The 18,466-nt window shown below is 43.3% G+C and overlaps 1 protein-coding gene across 7 annotated transcripts in view; it reads right to left on the bottom strand.

The window, feature by feature from the left end:
• LOC124039964 (formin-like protein 1) overlaps window positions 1–18,466 on the bottom strand; it is a 68,790-nt gene that overhangs the window by 19,009 nt on the left and 31,315 nt on the right. For 3 of the 7 annotated variants that reach the window (XM_046356559.1, XM_046356560.1, XM_046356561.1), the window contains exons 5-14: window positions 12,434–12,517; window positions 10,958–11,083; window positions 8,488–8,596; window positions 8,100–8,176; window positions 7,603–7,696; window positions 5,775–5,849; window positions 5,456–5,566; window positions 3,676–3,825; window positions 3,398–3,499; window positions 3,023–3,275 (exon numbers count right to left, since the gene is read on the bottom strand). In XM_046356559.1, coding sequence (XP_046212515.1) covers window positions 3,023–3,275; window positions 3,398–3,499; window positions 3,676–3,825; window positions 5,456–5,566; window positions 5,775–5,849; window positions 7,603–7,696; window positions 8,100–8,176; window positions 8,488–8,596; window positions 10,958–11,083; window positions 12,434–12,517 — 1,181 coding nt within the window. Of the gene's footprint in view, window positions 1–3,022; window positions 3,276–3,397; window positions 3,500–3,675; window positions 3,826–5,455; window positions 5,567–5,774; window positions 5,850–7,602; window positions 7,697–8,099; window positions 8,177–8,487; window positions 8,597–9,049; window positions 9,224–10,957; window positions 11,084–12,433; window positions 12,518–18,466 lie in introns of those variants that run through there. The other 4 variants (XM_046356562.1, XM_046356565.1, XM_046356563.1 and 1 more) reach the window with 3 other exon arrangements.

Raw genomic sequence — 18,466 nt, 5'->3', positions numbered from 1 at the left:
AATGAGGCATGGCTGAGTCGAATAGGAATCCTGACTTAATGAAGTGGTGATTAAAGAGCTTAGACATGTGCTCCTAGTCATTAACAGCCACATCATCAACATTAAGGGACATAGGCAGCTGTGAGGAGAAGGGCCTATTCTCCAGGTCTTTAATCATTTTCCAGAACTTCTTGGAGTTAGACCCACTTAGAGAGAACTGCTCCTTAAAATAACTAACTTTGGCCCTCCGGATAGCCTGAGTGCAGTTATTTCTCATGAGAGCCAGTTAGCCAGAGTATGCGTGTGCTGAGCTTTTCTCCAAATTGAATTCTTGAGGTGGAGTAACTCATCATTAAAGGTTTATAGCTCCATTTATTACACAGTCACCAGATCTCAACCAAAGAGAACACGTATGGGTATTCTGGACCAACGCCTGAGATGGCGTTTTCCACCACCATCAACAAATGACGGAATTTCTCATGGAAGAAAGGTGTCACATCCCTCCAATAGAGTTCCAGACACTTGTAGAATATGCCAAGGTGCATTGATGCTGTTCTGGCCAACACCCTATTATGAAACTTTATGTTGGTGTTTCCTTTATTTTGTCAGTTATCTGTATACTATGTATACCATACTATGAGGTCGGAATAATACTGTGAAACTGTGAAAATTCTAATAATGTAAGAGTTGTTTGAAAAGACCACTGAAATTACAGCCTGCTTTGGTGGAATGGAGTTTTGGCCTACCTGGTGACATAAATTACAATGCCTTCAGAAAGCATTGACACCCCTTTACTATTTACGCATTTTGTTATGTTATAGCCTGAATTTAAAATGTATTCAATTCAGATATTTTTGAGTCACTGGCCTACACACAACACCCTTTAATGTAGAAGTGCAATTATGTTTTCAGACATTTCTACAAATTAATAAAAAATGGAAAGCTGAAATGTCTTGTGTCAATTGTCACGCCTTGGTCATTGTATTTTGTGTTTTTGTTATATGTTTGGGTAGGCCAGGGTGTGACATGGGTTTATATGTTGTTTTCGTATTGGGGTTTGTAGTATTTGGGATCGCGGCTAATTAGGGGTGTTGTATAGGCTTGGCTGCCTGAAGCGATTCTCAATTGGAGTCAGGTGCTTATCGTTGTCTCTGATTGGGAACCATATTTAGGTAGCCTGAGTTCGCTTTGTATTTTGTGGGTGTTTGTACCTGTCTCTGTATAGTAGTCACCAGATAGGCTGTAATTAGTTTCACGTTCCGTTCTGTTGTTTTTGTATTTAGATTCAGTTATTTTCAAGTACTGCGCCTGCACATTCATTAAAGGCATGAGTAACCTACACGCTGCATTTCGGTCCTACTCTCTTCATTCAACAGACGAACGCCGTTACATCAATAAGTATTCAACCCCTTTGGTACAGTACAATTCAAAAAGCAGCCATTGAATATCCCTTTGAGCATGGTGAAGTTGTTTATTACACTGTGGATGGTGTACCAATACGCACAGTCATTACAAAGATACAGGAGTTCTTCCTAACTCATTTGCCAGAGAGGAAGGAAATCTCTCACGGATTTCACCATGAGGCCAATGGTGCGTGACTTTAAAACAGTTACAGTGTTTAATGGCTGTGATAGTGGAAAACTGAGGATGGATCAACAACATTGTAGTCACTCCACAATACTAACCTAATTGGCAGAGTGAAATGAAGGAAGCCTGCACAGAATCCTGTTTGCAACAAGGCACTAAAGTAGTACTGCAAAAAATGTGGCTAAGAAACTAACTTGTTGTCCTGAATACAAAGTGTTACAGTATGTTTGGGGCAAATCCAATTCATTACCGAGTACCACTCTCCATATTATCAAGCATAGTGGTGGCTGCATTATGTTATGGGTATGTTTGTAATTGTTAAGGACTGGGAGGTTTTTCAGGATTTAAAAAAAAATGGAATGGAGCTAAGCACATGCAAAATCCTAGAGGAAAACCTGGTTCAGTCTGCTTTCCACCAGATACTGGGAAATGAATTCACCTTTCAGAAGTAAAATAACATTAAACACAAGGCCATAGCTACACTGAAGTTGCTTACCAAGAAGATAGTGAATGTTCCTGAGTTACAGTTTTGACTTAAATTTACTTTAAATTTACTTGAATTTGAATTTAATCTATGGCAAGACCTGAAAATGGTTGTCTAGCAATGATCAATAAATGGGCAAATGTTGCACAATCCAGGTGTGGAAAGCTAAGAGACCCAGAAAGACTCACAGCTGTGCTTCTACAAAGTATTGACTCAGGTGTATGAATACTTATGTAAATGAGATATTTATGTATTTCAGTTTCAATAAATGTGCAAACATTTTCACTTTGTCATTATGGTGTGTAGATGAAAAAAAAAAGTAAAAAAATCCAAACCTCTCTGTCAATAATAGCTAGTTTTCTGTTTTCCCCTCCCCACTTTACTCCCAGACAGTCCTAGCTAAATTATTGCTTGAGAAATTGCTCTTTTTCATTATTTTTTGACCATTTTAATTTAAAACAATCACAGTGAGATACTTAATTGTTTCCAAGAAATGATTTGACATTGAGATAAAAATGGCTGCATTGGACCTTTAAGTCGCCTTGGATCAGATATTATGCTGAATGACTAAAATGTCAAATGTACATTTTTTACATACATATCTCATATTACTGTATTTAAATATATATATATATATATATAAATGTACTTATTTGCTTCATTTTACTGTGAAAAACCTAGCAATACTATTTATTTTTCTGAGAGTGAGCCTGGTACATAGCATTGATAACATGATAATTTGACTCTGAAAATAAACCAGTAATAGATTTGAACAAATACCTGTTTGTCATTAAACAACCCCATGCCATGACTAGATAGTGAGAAAAAAATACACCAATCTCTTTCATAATTTCTTCAAACAATAAAAGCTAATTTTCCCAACATTTCAGAAAATTGATATCTAGCGTTTTGCAATGAAACTCTTCATTTCTGACATGGTTTCTGAGCCCATGTGTGTGGCTTGTAGCTCACCTGTTTTTGCAGGGATGGAAACAGGAGGGATGACAGGGACCACATGGAGGTCCAGGTGTCCCGAGGATGTGCGCTCCATTCGAATCAGCCCCTGGCACACAAGCCCCTGAACTTTCTCCTCCAGCTCCGATAAGGCCTGGGCCGAACGATCTCTATCCCTCGCCCGCTCTTTTTCCCTCTCTCGTTCTATCTCTCGTTCTATCTCCCGCTGTTGTAGAATGGTCCCCTGGGCACAGGACTCACGCAGACTCTCCTGTTACACAGACAAACATGTCTGTGTGTTAGCCCTCTGAGCTATAGCCTAGGTATTAGTTTGGGATCTAACGCAAATCTTCTTTGTGAATGTAATGGACTGTGGTTAGGTGATAGGTCTACCTTTAGGAGCTCCACCTCTTTGGTGGTCTGGATGAGTTGCTTCTCCAGCTCAGACACTTTCTCAAACGCCTCCCTCTCGCTCTCTTCCAGTCTGCTGCTTATCTAAAACACACACATGTACACACACTTATATAGCCGCACAGACACATGTAGAAACGCACAGCACATCTACTTACTCTAAACCTTCAACGTGTGTACAAGCAAAGCGCCAAGTTCACCCGGGTGCAACACATCAGAATAGAGGTTACATAGAGGATGTGTGTCCTTTTATGGTATACCTGTGCATTGTGCTCCTGCAGCTCCTCCATGTGTTCCAACAGGGCGTTCTTGGTCTCTGCATCCTCCAGCAGAGCCCCCACATCAAACACGTTGTCCAGGTAGGCCTGGATCTGCACCAGCAGCCGGTCACTCTCCGTGAACTTTAACCTCTGTGCATGACAGAGGGACACATGCACACATACAGTGCATTCGGAAAGTATTGAGACCCCTTCACTTTTTCAAAACGTTGTCACGTTACAGCCTTGTTCTCAATTTGATTAAATAAAAAAAGGAAATATCACATTTGCATAAGTATTCAGACCCTTTACTCTGCACTTTGTTGAAGCACCTTTGGCAGCGATTACAGCCGAGTCTTCTTGGATATGACCTTACAAGCTTGGCACACCTGTATTTGGGGAGTTTCTCCCATTTGGGGGGCATTGCTGCACAGCTATTTTCAGTTCTCTCCAAAGATGTACGATTGGGTTGAAATCAAGGCTCTGCCTGGGCCACTCAAGAACATTCAGAGACTTGTCCCGAAGCCACTCCTGCATTGTCTTGGCTGTGTGCTTAGGGTCGTTGTCCTGTTGGAAGGTGAATCTTTGCCCCAGTCTGAGGTCCTGAGCACTCTGGAGCAGGTTTTCATTAAGGATCGCTCTGTACTTTGCTAATAATACCAGATAATCGTGTTTCTCATGGTCTGAGTCCATTAGGTGCCTTTTGGCAAACTCCAAGTGGGCTGTCATGTGCCTTACTGAGGAGTGGCTTCCATTTGGCCACTACCATAAATGCCTGATTGGTGGAGTGTTGCAGAGATGGTTGTCCTTCTGGAAAGTTCTCCCATCTTCACAGACGAAATCTGGAGCTCTGTCAGAGTGACCATTGGGTTATTGGTCACCTCCCTGACCAATGCCCTTCTCCCCCGAATGCTCAGTTTAGCCTGGCGGCCAGCTCTAGGAAGAGCGTTGGTGGTTCCAAACGTCTTCCATTTAAGAATGGTGGAGATCACTGTGTACTTGGGGACCTTCAGTACTGCAGACATTTTTGGGTACACTTCACTAGAACTGTGCCTCGACATAATCCTGTCTTGGAGCTCTACGGACAATTCCTTCAACCTCATGGCTTGGTTTTTGATCTGACATGCACTGTCAACTGTGGGACCTTATATAGACAGGTGTGTGCTTTTCCAAATAATTTCCAATCAATTGAATTTACCACAGGTGGAAACAGGATGCACCTGAGCTCAATTTCGAGTCTCATAGGGTCTGAATGGTTTGAATATTTATGTAAATAAGGTATTTCATTTTTGATTTATTTTTTATACATATGCAAACATTTCGTAAAACCTGTTACCGCTTTGTCGTTATGGGGTATTGTGTGTAGATTGATGAGGATTGTTATTTGTTTATTACATTTTAGAATAAGGCTGTAACGTAACAAAATATGGAAGAAGTGAAGGGGTCTGAATACTTTCCGAATGCACTGTATATATAGACAAACATAGAGATACATTACTATTGTTTTATTTAATGATGTGCCCACAAATGCATAATTGGTTTACCTTCAAATGAAGTCTCCTATGACAACAAAAACATACTCATTGGAATTATGCATCCTTAGATTTTTTTGGTGATGTTAAGGAAAGACAGCTGTACTAATGTTATAAGTTATAATTATAAGGTATTATAAGTCATATTCTTTAAAAAAAAATAGGGGGTATATTTCGATATTTTCTGAAAATATCTGACCACGTGTCAGTGGTTGAGGGGAAACTTCTCTCTGTGATTCTGTTTCACTCACCTCTAGATAGTCATCCAGGCCATGGTGGGTAAACTCATACTGCAGATGGACCCTACAGTTCATGTTCTCCACTGAGTGGACCACAATGTTGATGAACTGCATGCACGCCACCTGGTGGACATAAACAGTAGGCGATGGCATGGTACACCGTGGGAAATCTATGCTCGCGTAATTTCAATGGTTTACATCAATGGAGACAAGTTGACATCTACTCTAACTTGATTCTCAAGTCTGAGCAATATCTCTTCTGTGTACAGATGGAGATGGACATAAGGAACACCTAATGAACTCGATTTGCGCACTTTGGAGCCAGACTCACCATAAAGTCAATGTTGCTTTCTTCATTGCAGAAATACTCCATGAGCTTCTCAAAGCGGCTCTTCTCTCCACATACCTTATGAACGACATAAATGGAAGGCAAAAAGTTTTTCGATTGGGCACATAATTCTGCACTGCAACACTACAAATATGCACGGGGGGGTATCCTTAAATACAGCCAGCTGTACCCCACGCGGTCTATCTTTCACTTGTTATGCCTCTCCTCCCTCCCACTCTCTCTCCGCCCCTAGGCCATCACAAATGACTTCAATAATAGAAGTAAACTGACTTTAATAATGGAAGAGAAAACATCAGCATTACTCCTACATACAGAAGTGGGTTCAGAACACTCTGCACTCTAGGAGTAAGTAGTGTGTTTGAAACTGAAATATATCAGTTGGACAACTCTTATTGTGTGATATCCATTATCACGTGTGTGATATGTCTTTACGGACTCACGCCGCCTTCCCCTCTACCCGCTCATGTCCACTAAATAATGCAGGCCTGCACTTCAACCTGCCAGCCTGTACCCCAACAATGCCCACGCTCTGCCACTGTGGGCAACAGGAGCCAGCCTGGCCCGCAGCACTTCCGCCTCCGCTACTTCACTCCTCTACAATGTGCTATCTGTCATCTCTCGCTCTCTCCCTCCATTAGTCTCTCACCCACACAGTCTCTCTGCGCTGTACCGAAACAAGGACCACTCACTGTGCCACTTTTGATGCCAGCTCTGTAAACGGATGCGAGGATACTACTCTAAGGTATTGCGTAAACAACGTGTGCGATTGAATATGAGGCGAGAGCTCTGGATAGCGCAATTATTGATGACTTTTATCGAGCTGATTTGAAAGAGGGTAGAAAAACTCAATCCCTCTTTTAAATATTTCACAACTTTGTGTGTGTTGTTTAACCGATGCCTATCTCTGAGTGTCATATTATAGGTCTTTAAAAATGCGGACTGTAAGTAACCAACACTGATATATCATGTGTTCTGATACTTCCTCAAGCCACCAGACATACGTCATAGGAAACGAGCGAATGTGAGACCTTTTGATAGAGAGTTGTCTGCTCTGGTCAATGTCCATGTAATTATCCGCACTAGGGAGAGGTTTCACATAACTACTGATCTAGGATCAGCTTCACTCACCCCATTCCTACTTATGCCAATCAGGAAAGACAAAAGACAAAACTGACCACAGATCAGTGCTTAGGGGCAACTACCCCTAGGTTGCAGTGGGGCCTCAAGTACGAAGATCTGCCCACTGCTAATAATACCCAGGTCTACATCACAATGTCTGGGTAACCCTATTCATGGAGGTCTTTTTCTGTTGGCAACAGTTGCTCCCTTGACAGACACTGATGAAAGGTCCACAGAAAAGTTCAACTGTCATGTTGCCAACAAATGTTACGAATGTTTGTGCTCCCCCCCCCCCCTCACCCCCACCCCTTATTTACTTTGTGTCTGCTTATAGGGGACAACTGCTACGACAGCTGCCATGGGGTCCGATGTGTGAAGGGGGTGGTGGGGTTTCAAACTGAGACAGGATGTCTTTGGATGGGGGTTGAGAGTTTGACTTGGAGTGAGCCGTGTTCACACTGCTAGTGTGAGTCAAGGAAAGCACGCAGGCGACTGATGGCCAAGTCCTAATTTTTGGAGAGATCTCTGCATGTAACTAATGTAAGCGTTGCGTAAAATTGTGCACTGTGACGTCAATGGGAGATTTGGGAAACTGGGAGCCTCTATGACATGTAATATGATATTGAGAGTATTGAGAGAGGGGTGTAGGGCTTGTTGGCGAAGAGACTGTCGTCTTGGATAACCCTCAAACCTCTTTGAAGTTGTCGAAGGCGGAGAGGATGATGTCATGACCCCCCCTCACTAGACACACGGCAGCCAGCAGCTCCAGCACCAGGGCCTTGGTCCTGATGGGTAGAAGTGTACATTATAATACCCTCATACACACACAAACACGTACGCACGCACACACTCACGTTTGTTTTACTATCCTTGTGGGGGCCAAACAATTGGTTCCCATTCAAAATCCTATTTTACATAGCCCTTAACCTTAACCCCAAACCCATAAGCCTAACTCCTTACTCTAAACCCGAACCGTAACCCTATTGTAACCCTGACATTAAACCTAAGCGCTAAGCCTAACATAGCCTTTTTCCTTCTGTGGACAGGCGAAATGTCCCCACTTCTGGTCCCCACAAAGATAGTAAAACTAAAAAACACACGCACACACACACTCAACCACAATGTTATTTTACACAACAGACAGAAATACAAACTCCACACACACACACTAATAATACAGGTCTTCACCTGGGGTTCCTGTTGTTGAGGCTGAGCGTGATCTCGTTCACACAGCATGGGTGGGTCATCACCAGGTTAAACCCAGACTAAACACACATACACACAGTTGTCCGTCATCATCATTGTCAGTCATTTGACATATACTGCAGGGTAGACTTGATTCCTACTGACACAAAGCCTCGTCAACTGTCTTTTTTTCAGTCTCCCAGCACAGGAGGGAGGCATCAAGTTACGGTGTGAAAAACCACAAACTGTGAGGCTAAAATAAACGTTATTCCTAGCTAACTCTATTGAGTCGCTCTGTTCTAACAGTAGACATAGAGGTGAATAGGCCTACTTGGCAAAATATTATAGGTTGAATAAAGGTTAAATAAGGTTTCCATGGGGAGGTATGTACCTGGTAGTTAATGATGGCACGTAGACACATGATGCAGAGGTGAACGTCGTCTTTCTGACTGACAAGGCGGGACTTCCTCAGCGCTTTCCTGTTGTGGAGAGAGTTTAATCTGCCAGGTGAGAAACGTAGCTGTTATTAACATGTTATTACTCATGCATAGCGCTTTGCATTGCACAAATGTGGGGTTATTATATAACACCAAAGCCGTAGTAACACATTTTCATTCAAATCCCTTGTAAGTCGCTCGTCTGCTAAATGACTTAAATGTAAATGTATGTTTAAATAGCTACACAATGTAAACTCTCTGTGTTTAGAATGATTACATACTTCAAAATTGTTCATAGATTAAGAATGACTCCCTCGCCTACATGTTCAGTGCTAGAGTCATTCTAGCCCCCCACACACACACATTAATTTGGGGACAAGTCGAAAATAACTAAACATGTAAGCAATGTAGCTAGTTAGCTTGCACCTGCTAGCTAACGTTAATTTGTCCTATTTAGCTAGCTTGCTGTTGCGAGCTAATTTGTCCAGGGATATAAACATTGAGTTGTTATTTAACCTGAAATGCACATGGACCTCTACTCCGACAATTAAGCCACACATAAAACGGCCAACCGAATCGTTTCTAGTCATCTCTCCTCCTTCCAGGCGTTTTCATCATTTAATTCATATGGTGATCGCATCTAAACTTTCATTGTATTACCACGACGACAGGCAAAACAGCTCGTCTTTCTTTCACCCACGTGGGTATAACCAATGAGGAGATGGCGCGTGGGTACCTGCTTCTATAAACCAATGAGGAGATGGGAGAGGCAGGACTTGCAGCGCGATTTGCTTCAGAAATAGGAATGAATTATGTTTTAGCCCTTGGCGTCGCAGACGCTCGTTGGCGCGCGCGTGCAGTGTGGGTGCAATACTTGAATAAGAAGGATTTCTAAATTTGTTTTGCGACGCTCACGCACACTCCTCTTGGAAGTATCAATGACAGACAGTGCCCCAAAATTGACTTCAAGATGTCTGTTGATGGGTGTAATGTCTGATGCTTTGCCCCTAGTCAGATATTGCTCACATTTACATTTAGACAGACTACATTGTTGAGAGGGAGGCATGCTGCATCCAACATTTACCCTACAAAACAGTTAGTGTGACAGCAATGTGGTTCCTCCAGATGAAAAGGATTATAGAGGTGTGTGAGTGTGTCTGTAAATTAAATGAAGTTTCTGCTTATAATTTCCAACATTTGGTAGGCCTTATGAGAATGTTGACATTTGTTACGCCATTTGTTTTTCAACTCTAGCTTGATGGCAGGGGAAATGGGGTGTGTGTATGTCACAATGTGTGTGGGATGAGTGAGAGTCATTGTTCTTTCCTCACAATTAATGCCCATGAATCTAGGATGCAAGAACTACAAGTGTAGTCCAACCTCTGTCCCATCTATCCTTTCCCCCTTCTGATGACCAGGTGGCGAATCGCATCTCTGCATGTCTTGCAGACATATCAGTGTGGATGACGGATCACCACCTCAAGCTGAACCTCGGCAAGACGGAGCTGCTCTTCCTCCCGGGGAAGGACTCCCCGTTCCATGATCTCGCCATCACGGTTGACAACTCCATTGTGTCCTCCTCCCAGAGCGCCAAGAACCTTGGCGTGATCCTGGACAACACCCTGTCGTTCTCAACTAACATCAAGGCAGTGGCCCGTTCCTGTAGGTTCATGCTCTACAACATCCGCAGAGTACGACCCTGCCTCACACAGGAAGCGGCGCAGGTCCTAATCCAGGCACTTGTCATCTCCCGTCTGGATTACTGCAACTCGCTGTTGGCTGGGCTCCCTGCCTGTGCCATTAAACCCCTTCAACTCATCCAGAACGCCGCAGCCCGTCTGGTGTTCAACCTTCCCAAGTTCTCTCACGTCACCCCGCTCCTCCGTTCTCTCCACTGGCTTCCAGTTGAAGCTCGCATCCGCTACAAGACCATGGTGCTTGCCTACGGAGCTGTGAGGGGAACGGCACCTCAGTACCTCCAGGCTCTGATCAGGCCCTACACCCAAACAAGGGCACTGCGTTCATCCACCTCTGGCCTGCTCGCCTCCCTACCACTGAGGAAGTACAGCTCCCGCTCAGCCCAGTCAAAACTGTTCGCTGCCCTGGCCCCCCAATGGTGGAACAAACTCCCTCACGACGCCAGGACAGCGGAGTCAATCACCACCTTCCGGAGACACCTGAAACCCCACCTCTTTAAGGAATACCTAGGATAGGTTAAGTAATCCCTCTCACCCCACCCCCCCTAAGTTTTAGATGCACTATTGTTAAGTGACTGTCCCACTGGATGTCATAAGGTGATTGCACCAATTTGTAAGTCGCTCTGGATAAGAGCGTCTGCTAAATGACTTAAATGTAAATGTAAATGTAAATCTAACAGACAGAAGCTCATGTCCATTCTTCTCACCAATTCCTGGTAACACTCACCTCACAGTAAGGGCACGAGCAGCTTTAGAACCACCATGGGTTGGAGAGTTACTGGCACTCCTAGTCAAGTCCTCCACTGATTTTTCTGGTGTGGAAGTCCCATTGTCCAAACTTTCCATGTCATAGCTGAGAGTCCAAAGTAGCAGGAATTTGGACATGAATGGGAGAGTTGACCCAATATTATCAATGTGGAATATTAAAGTTAATTTAAATGTTAACTCTAAAGCCCTCAGATATGTTTCATTACTAAAGTGTCCCAAAAAGAAGGAAAGAACCAGAACTACCATAAAGACCTACGTCATGTTGAAGCCTAAACATCTAAACATTTTCCTCACAGATTGTCCCATTCACGTACAAGGGCCTTCAGAAAGTATTTATTGCCCTTTACTTATTCCACATTTTGTTGTGTTACAGCCTCAATTCAAAATGGATGAAATATATGTTTTTGTCTCTCCCATCTACACACAATACCACACACAATAGTTTGTATTTTTTGTAAAGTCAACCAGCATGTTTTTCCCGTTCTCCAGCTGTTACCTTCGCTCTGTTTTTGCTAGTCCTGCCGGTTGTGACCCTTGCCTGTCTGGACTCTGAACCCGCCTGCCTGACCATTCTGCCTGCCTGCCACTTTGTACCTCCTGGACTCTGACCTGGTTTTGATCTTTTGCCTGTCCACGACCATTCTCTTGCCTACCCTTTAGGATTATAATAAATATCAGAGATTCAAACCATCTGCCTCCCGTGTCTGGGTCTCGGGTTGTGCCCTTATAAAGAATCAATTTCTAGTGTGTTGAAAGTTTCCAAGAGCAACGTGGTCTCCATCATTAGTACGTATATTGAAACTGAACAACCGGACAATAAGGACCTTGCTGATGGTGACAAAGCACCACTCTGACCACTCTGACAGAACTAGTTCCTTGGCTGAAATGGGAGAACCTGCATGAAGGACAACAGTCTCCAGGCGGTTTCAGAGGAAGGTCCTAAAAAAAGGCTCCTTCTACCCCCAAGCCATAAGATTGCTAAACATTTAATCAAATGGCTAACCGGACTATTTACATTGAATCTCTTTTTATTTACTCTGCTTTTACTCTCGGTGTATTATCTATGCACAGTCACTTTACCCCGACATGTACATATTACCTCGACTAACCTGAACCCCGACCATTAACTCGGTCCGGTACCCCCTGCATATAGCCTCGTTATTGTTATTTTATTGTGTCACTTTTTTTTTATTTGACTCAGTTTGAGTTGATTCTACAAAGTATTGACTCAGGGGTGTGAATACCTATGTAAATTAGATGTAAAAAAAAAACATGATTTCACTTTGTCACTATGGGGTATTGTGTGCAGGTGAGTGGAAAAAAACAACGATTTAATCCATGTTGAATTCAGGCTGTAACACAACAAAATGTGTAACAAGTCAAGGAGAAGGAATACTTTCTGAAGGCGCTGTAGATGTGAAGGACTGGTACTTACGTGACGGCACATTGGGCGAAGGACAGGTAGTCAACCAGGACGTCCAGACCTCTGTTCTCCTCACCGAGAAACTCCTGAGCCCAGCTGGAGAAGAGGGGAAACAGGATATTATAATAAGACACAACGGGCACACCTTACAAGAATCGGATTTTTCAACGGTCAGACGTAACTACAACCCCAATCAGACACACATTACAGACATCCAGACATAATAATACTCAGATTGGACCACAGCAACGACTAGACATTACAATAACTGCACATACGGTGACACTTTAAAGCAACATACCTTTACAACAATCAAGCATAACAGTATTAATAAGGTTACAACTGGATTGTTGGTCTAAGATTTTGTAACCGCAAGTAAAACAACAATCTCACTCAACCAAAAGGTGAAAGAATCTCACAAGCACGACGCTCACAAGCACGACAACAACAAAAATACTTACATCTGACTGTAGCTATGCAATAGCATCTAACCCTGATGCTAGACCCTGCAAGCCTAAATCCAGGTTGTCGCTAGATAACGCAGCCAAAATGTAATAATTATGGCTAAATCTCGTCTATTTCTACCATTTATTTGATTAAGATCTGATTTTAAACCTAACCCTAACCTTATTCCTAACTTAAATGTTTGTTTTTTCCTGAACTTCTACGATATCGACAATTTTGACTATGTGGATGTGTTAACTAGTGGGAACCCTAAATCCAGCATTTTATGGTTTGCAAATTAATATCAATAATTGTACAGTATTTCAGTCCTCACCAAAGCTCTGTTAACTACCATAAAGGAACCCACTGTTGTTAGTGCCACCTATACTATTTATAGTTTCGTATCAAGCTATCGTTTGGCTACATGTGCTCATAAGCATATGGGTATTGTCAATAGTAATCTTGTGCACATTTACCTCATTCTACTGATGGCTCTACAACGTTGAGTCCAATCAGGAAGCCTATTGTGGCTAGCTAATCCAGTTCTATAGACTCTTTTGTCTCCATAGATACTCCTGTTATTTTCAAATGTCACAGAGGGGTTGGACTTTCAGATGTAATAGACTAAAAAGGTTGGAGGGGTGACCATTTATGTAAAATCTTCTCTTGTGGCATCATGCTCTCTTAGCATCCCTGTCTCCAAAATATATGAGCTGTTGGTTATAAAAGTGTCCATAAACCAAAATATGTCTCTCCTAGGCAATCAGCAATTAGTAACCGAACCCATCCCCTCCTCCCTTCTCCAGGCCATCCCATTCCTCACTACCCTCATAAACTCATCCATGACCATTGGCTGCATCCCCTCTGACTTCAAAACGACTCAAATCGCTCCCCTCAAGAAACCAACACTCGACTCATCTGATGTCAAACTATAGACCTGTATCCCTTCTTTATGTCCTTTCCAAAACACTTGAGTGTGCTGTCTCTGATCAACTCTCTCGTTATCTCTCTCAGAACGATCTACTTGACCCTAACCATTCAGGCTTCAAGATGGGTCACTCAGTCGAGACGGCTCTTTTCTGTGTCATGGAGGCTCTCCACACTGCCAAAGCTGACTCTCTCTCCTCTGTTCTCATCCTCCTAGATCTATCCCTTGCCTTCACCGTGAAACAGATCCTCCTCTCCCCCCTCTCAGTGCTGGGTGTCTCAGGCTCTGCACACTCTTGAATTGCATCGTACCCAGAAGGCCACTCCTACCAGGTGACATGGAGAGAATCTGTGTCTACACCACATACTCTCACTACTGGTGTCCCCCAGGGCTCGGTTATAGGCCCTCTCCTCTTCTCTATATACACCAAGTCACTCGGCTGCGTCATATCTTCACATGGTCTCCCCTATCATTGCTATGCGGATGGCACTTGACTACATTTCTCCTTACCCCCTTCTGACACTGAGGTGGTGATACGGATGTCGGCCCACCACCTCAAGCTCAACAAGACGGAGCTGCTCTTCCTCCCGGGGAAGGCCTGACCGCTCAAAGAAATCTCCATCCCGGTTGACAACTCCAGAGTCACCCTCCCACAGTGCAAGGAACATTGGAGTGACCCTGGACAACACCCTGTTGTTTTCTGCAAACATCAAAGTAGTGACTCACTCCGTAGAGTACAACATCTGTAGAGTACGACCCTACCTCACACAGGAAGAGGTGCAGGACCTAATTCAGGCACTTATCATCTCCCGTCCTGACTACTGCAACTTTCTTTTGGCTGGGCTACCTGCTTGTGCCATCAAACCCCTGCAGCCCGCCTGGTTTTCAACCTTCCTAAGTTCTCCCATTTCACCCCGCACCTCCACACACTCCACTGGCTTCCAGTTGAAGCTTGCATCCACTACAAAAACCTGGTACTTGCCTACGGAGCAGCAAAAGTAACTACCCCTCGCTACCTTCAGGCTATGCTCAAACCCTACACCACAACCTGAGCACTCCGTTATGCCACCTCTGGTATCTTGGCCATACCACCCATATGGAAGGGCAGCCCAGTCAAAGCTCATCTCTGTCCTAGCACCCCAATGGTGGAACCAGCATCTCACTGAAGCTAGGACATCAGAGTCCGTGTCCATCTTCCAAAAGCACCTGAAGCCCTACCTCTTCAAAGAGTATCTTAAATGCTTTCATGTACAGTCGTGGACAAAAGTTTTGAGAATGACACAAATATTAATTTCCACAAAGTTTGCTGCTTCAGTGTCTTTAGATATTTTTGTCAGATGTTACTATGGAATACTGAAGTATAATTACAAGCATTGCATAAGTGTCAAGTGCATAAGTGTTTTTTGATGCAAAGAGTCAATATTTTCAGTGGGGACCCTTCTTTTTCAAGACCTCTGCAATCTGCCCTGGCATGCTGTCAATAAACTTTTGGGCCACATACTGACTGATGGCAGCCCATTATTGCATAATCAATGCTTGGAGTTTGTCATATTTGCTGGGGTTTTGTTTGTTCACCCGCCTCTTGAGGATTGACCACAAGTTCTCAATGGGATTAAGGTCTGGGGAGTTTCCTGGCCATGGACCCAAAATATATATATATTTTTTTGTTCCCCGAGCCAATGAGTTATCACTTTTTACTTATGACAAGGTGCTCCATCGTGTTGGAAAAGGCATTGTTCATCACCAAACTGTTCCTGGATGGTTGGGAGATGTTGGTACCATTATTTATTCATGGCTGTGTTCTTAGACAAAATTTGAAGTGAGCCCACTCCCTTGGCTGAGAAGCAACCCCACATATAAATGGTCTCAGGAACCTTGTCTTCTCCAGACAAGGTTTTTCCGGATGCCCCAAACAATCGGAAAGGGGGTTCATCAGAGAAAATGACTTTACCCCAGTCCTCAACAGTCCAATCCCTGTACCCTTTGCAGAATATCAGTCTGTCCCTGATGTTTTTCCTGGAGAGAAATGGCTTCTTTGCTGCCCTTCTTGACACCAGGCCATCCTCCAAAAGTCTTCACCTCACTATGCATGTAGATGCCCTCAAACCTGCCTGCTGCCATTCCTGAGCAAGCTCTGTACTGGTGGTTCCCTGATCCTGCAGCTGAATCAACTTTAGGAGACGGTCCTGGCGCTTGCTGGACTTTCTTGGGTGCCCTGAAGCCTTCTTCACAACAACTGAACCGCTCACCTTGAAGTTCTTGATGATCCGATAAATGGTTGATTTAGGCGCAATCTTACCCCTCCTGTCTCAGCCTCCAGAATTTATGCTGCAGTAGTTTATGTGTCGGGGGGCTAGGGTCAGTTTGTTATATCTGCAGTACTTCTCCTGTCCTATCCGGTGTCCTGTGTGAATTTTAAGTATGCTCTCTCTAATTCTCTCTTTCTCTCTTTCTTTCTCTCTCTCAGAGGACCTGAGCCCAAGGACCATGCCTCAGGACTACCGGACATGATGACTCCTTGCTGTCCCCAGTCCATCTGGCCGTGCTGCTGCTCCAGTTTCAACTGTTCTGCCTGTGATTATTATTATTTGACCATGCTGGTCATTTATGAACATTTGAACACCGTGGCCATGTTCTGTTATAATCTCCACCCGGCACAGCCAAAAGAGGACCGGCCACCCCACATAGCCTGGTTCCTCTCTAGGTTTCTTCCTAGGTTTTGGCCTTTCTAGGGAGTTTTTCCTACCGTGCTTCTACACCTGCATTGCTTGCTGTTTGGGGTTTTAGAATGGTTTTCTGTACAGCACTTTGAGATATCAGCTGATGTACGAAGGGCTATATAAATAAATTTGATTTGAGTTGATTACTGACGAGCTTCTTTCTTGGCACTCCTATATATCCCATAAACATCACAATTGGGTGTTTAGCCCTGTGAAGCCCTTTTTGGGCAAAGCAATGACATGTTTCCTTGCAGATAACCATAGATGACAGAGGAAGAACAATGATTCCAAGCACCACCTTCCTTTTGAATCTTCCAGTCTGTTATTCGAACTCAATCAGCATGACAGAGTGATCTCCAGCCTTGTCCTCGTCAACACTCACACCTGTGTTAAAACCTGTTATGGATCATGTGAATTTTCGCAGCTTTTTGTTAAAAATCGCGCAACATTTCAAAGTCCTGCTACTCATGCCAGGAATATAGTATATGCAAATGATAAGTATGTGTGTATAGAAAACACTCTGAAGTCTCTGTGGCTATAACATAACGTGTTTAGGAGTAAAAATCCCTCGAAAAACTGTTCTCCAAAAACACAAAAAATATATTAATCCGCCAGTCAATGTATTGTTTAAGGCGACTGCAAATAAATGAAGATGCCCTGTAAACGCCTACAGCTTCCACACGATGTCGCCAGTGCTGGCATTTCCAGCCTACTTAATCCTTGGTTGTATGACGTTTTGGCCTTTCCTGTTTTAGTCTCTCCACAGGATGTTGTGAAAATGGAAAACATGGACGCTGATTTCAAGACTAGCTGCTATCGAATACAGATCGCCCCGTGATGAATTGTATAGATTATTAACGTTTATTAATACCTAAAGTTGGTTTAGAAAAGTAGTTTCAAGTGATTTGTAAAAGTTTATAGGCAACTTTTGTCATTTTAAAAAGTGACGTTGCGTCTTGTAAAATGGAATATTCCTGGATCAGACCGGTCTAAGGAAAACTACATTTTGGCTATACAATGACGGATTTAATCGGGAAAAAGACCCAATTGTGATGTTTATGGGATATATAGGAGTGCCAAGAAAGAAGCTCGTCAAAGGTAATGAATGTTTTATATTTTATTTCTGCGTTTTGGGTAGCGCCGGCTACCGCAAAATCTGTTGTTTTAGGTGACGTTCCAGTACTTTGGGGGGTGCATGCTATCAGATAATAGCTTCTCATGCTTTCGCCGAAAAGCATTTTACAAATCTGACACGGTGGCTAGATTCACAATGAGTGTAGCTTTAATTCAGTACCTTGCATGTGTGTTTTAATGAAAGTTTGAGTTTTATCAAAAACTATAGGTGGCGCTCTTGAAATTTCCGCTGATTTGGTCCCAACAGCGGAACCAAATCCCTAACAAGTTTTAACGAGAGAATTACTGACATGATGTCAGCTGGTCCTTTTGTGGCAGGGCTGAAATGCAGTGGAAAAGTTTTGGGGGGATTCAGTTCATGTGCATGGAAAATAGGGACTTTGCAATTAATTGTAATTCATCTGATCACTCTTCATAACATTCTGGAGTATATGCAAATTGCCATCATACATTCTGAGGCAGCAGACTTTGAAAATTAACATTTGTGTCATTCTCAAAACTTTTGGCCACGACTATACTCTCAATCCTCCTCTTGATATGAAATGGCTAGACACACTGGCTTGTTAGCTGATTAGCAGCTATTTAGGGAATTAAGAAATGGGTGCACTGACTCCGATAAACAGGCCACATCAAACTACTTCCTTTAGCGTTATGACAGACTCTGTTAGCGATCCCTCTAAATTCTGGAAAAACAATAATTTGCTGAAGCGGGGCAATTCCTCTACTTCCCTGCCTAAGCAAGCAGTTTTAGACTGCTGCATCATTACTGAAAAGGTTCAGAGATTTTATCTCAGCTTGGTGGTCATACTGGTCCTGGCC

Source organism: Oncorhynchus gorbuscha, linkage group LG07 (assembly GCF_021184085.1).
Source record: "Oncorhynchus gorbuscha isolate QuinsamMale2020 ecotype Even-year linkage group LG07, OgorEven_v1.0, whole genome shotgun sequence".
NCBI lineage: Eukaryota > Metazoa > Chordata > Actinopteri > Salmoniformes > Salmonidae > Oncorhynchus > Oncorhynchus gorbuscha.
The sequence above is the reverse complement of the archived record's forward strand: the minus strand, read 5'-3'. Positions and strand labels throughout refer to the sequence as shown.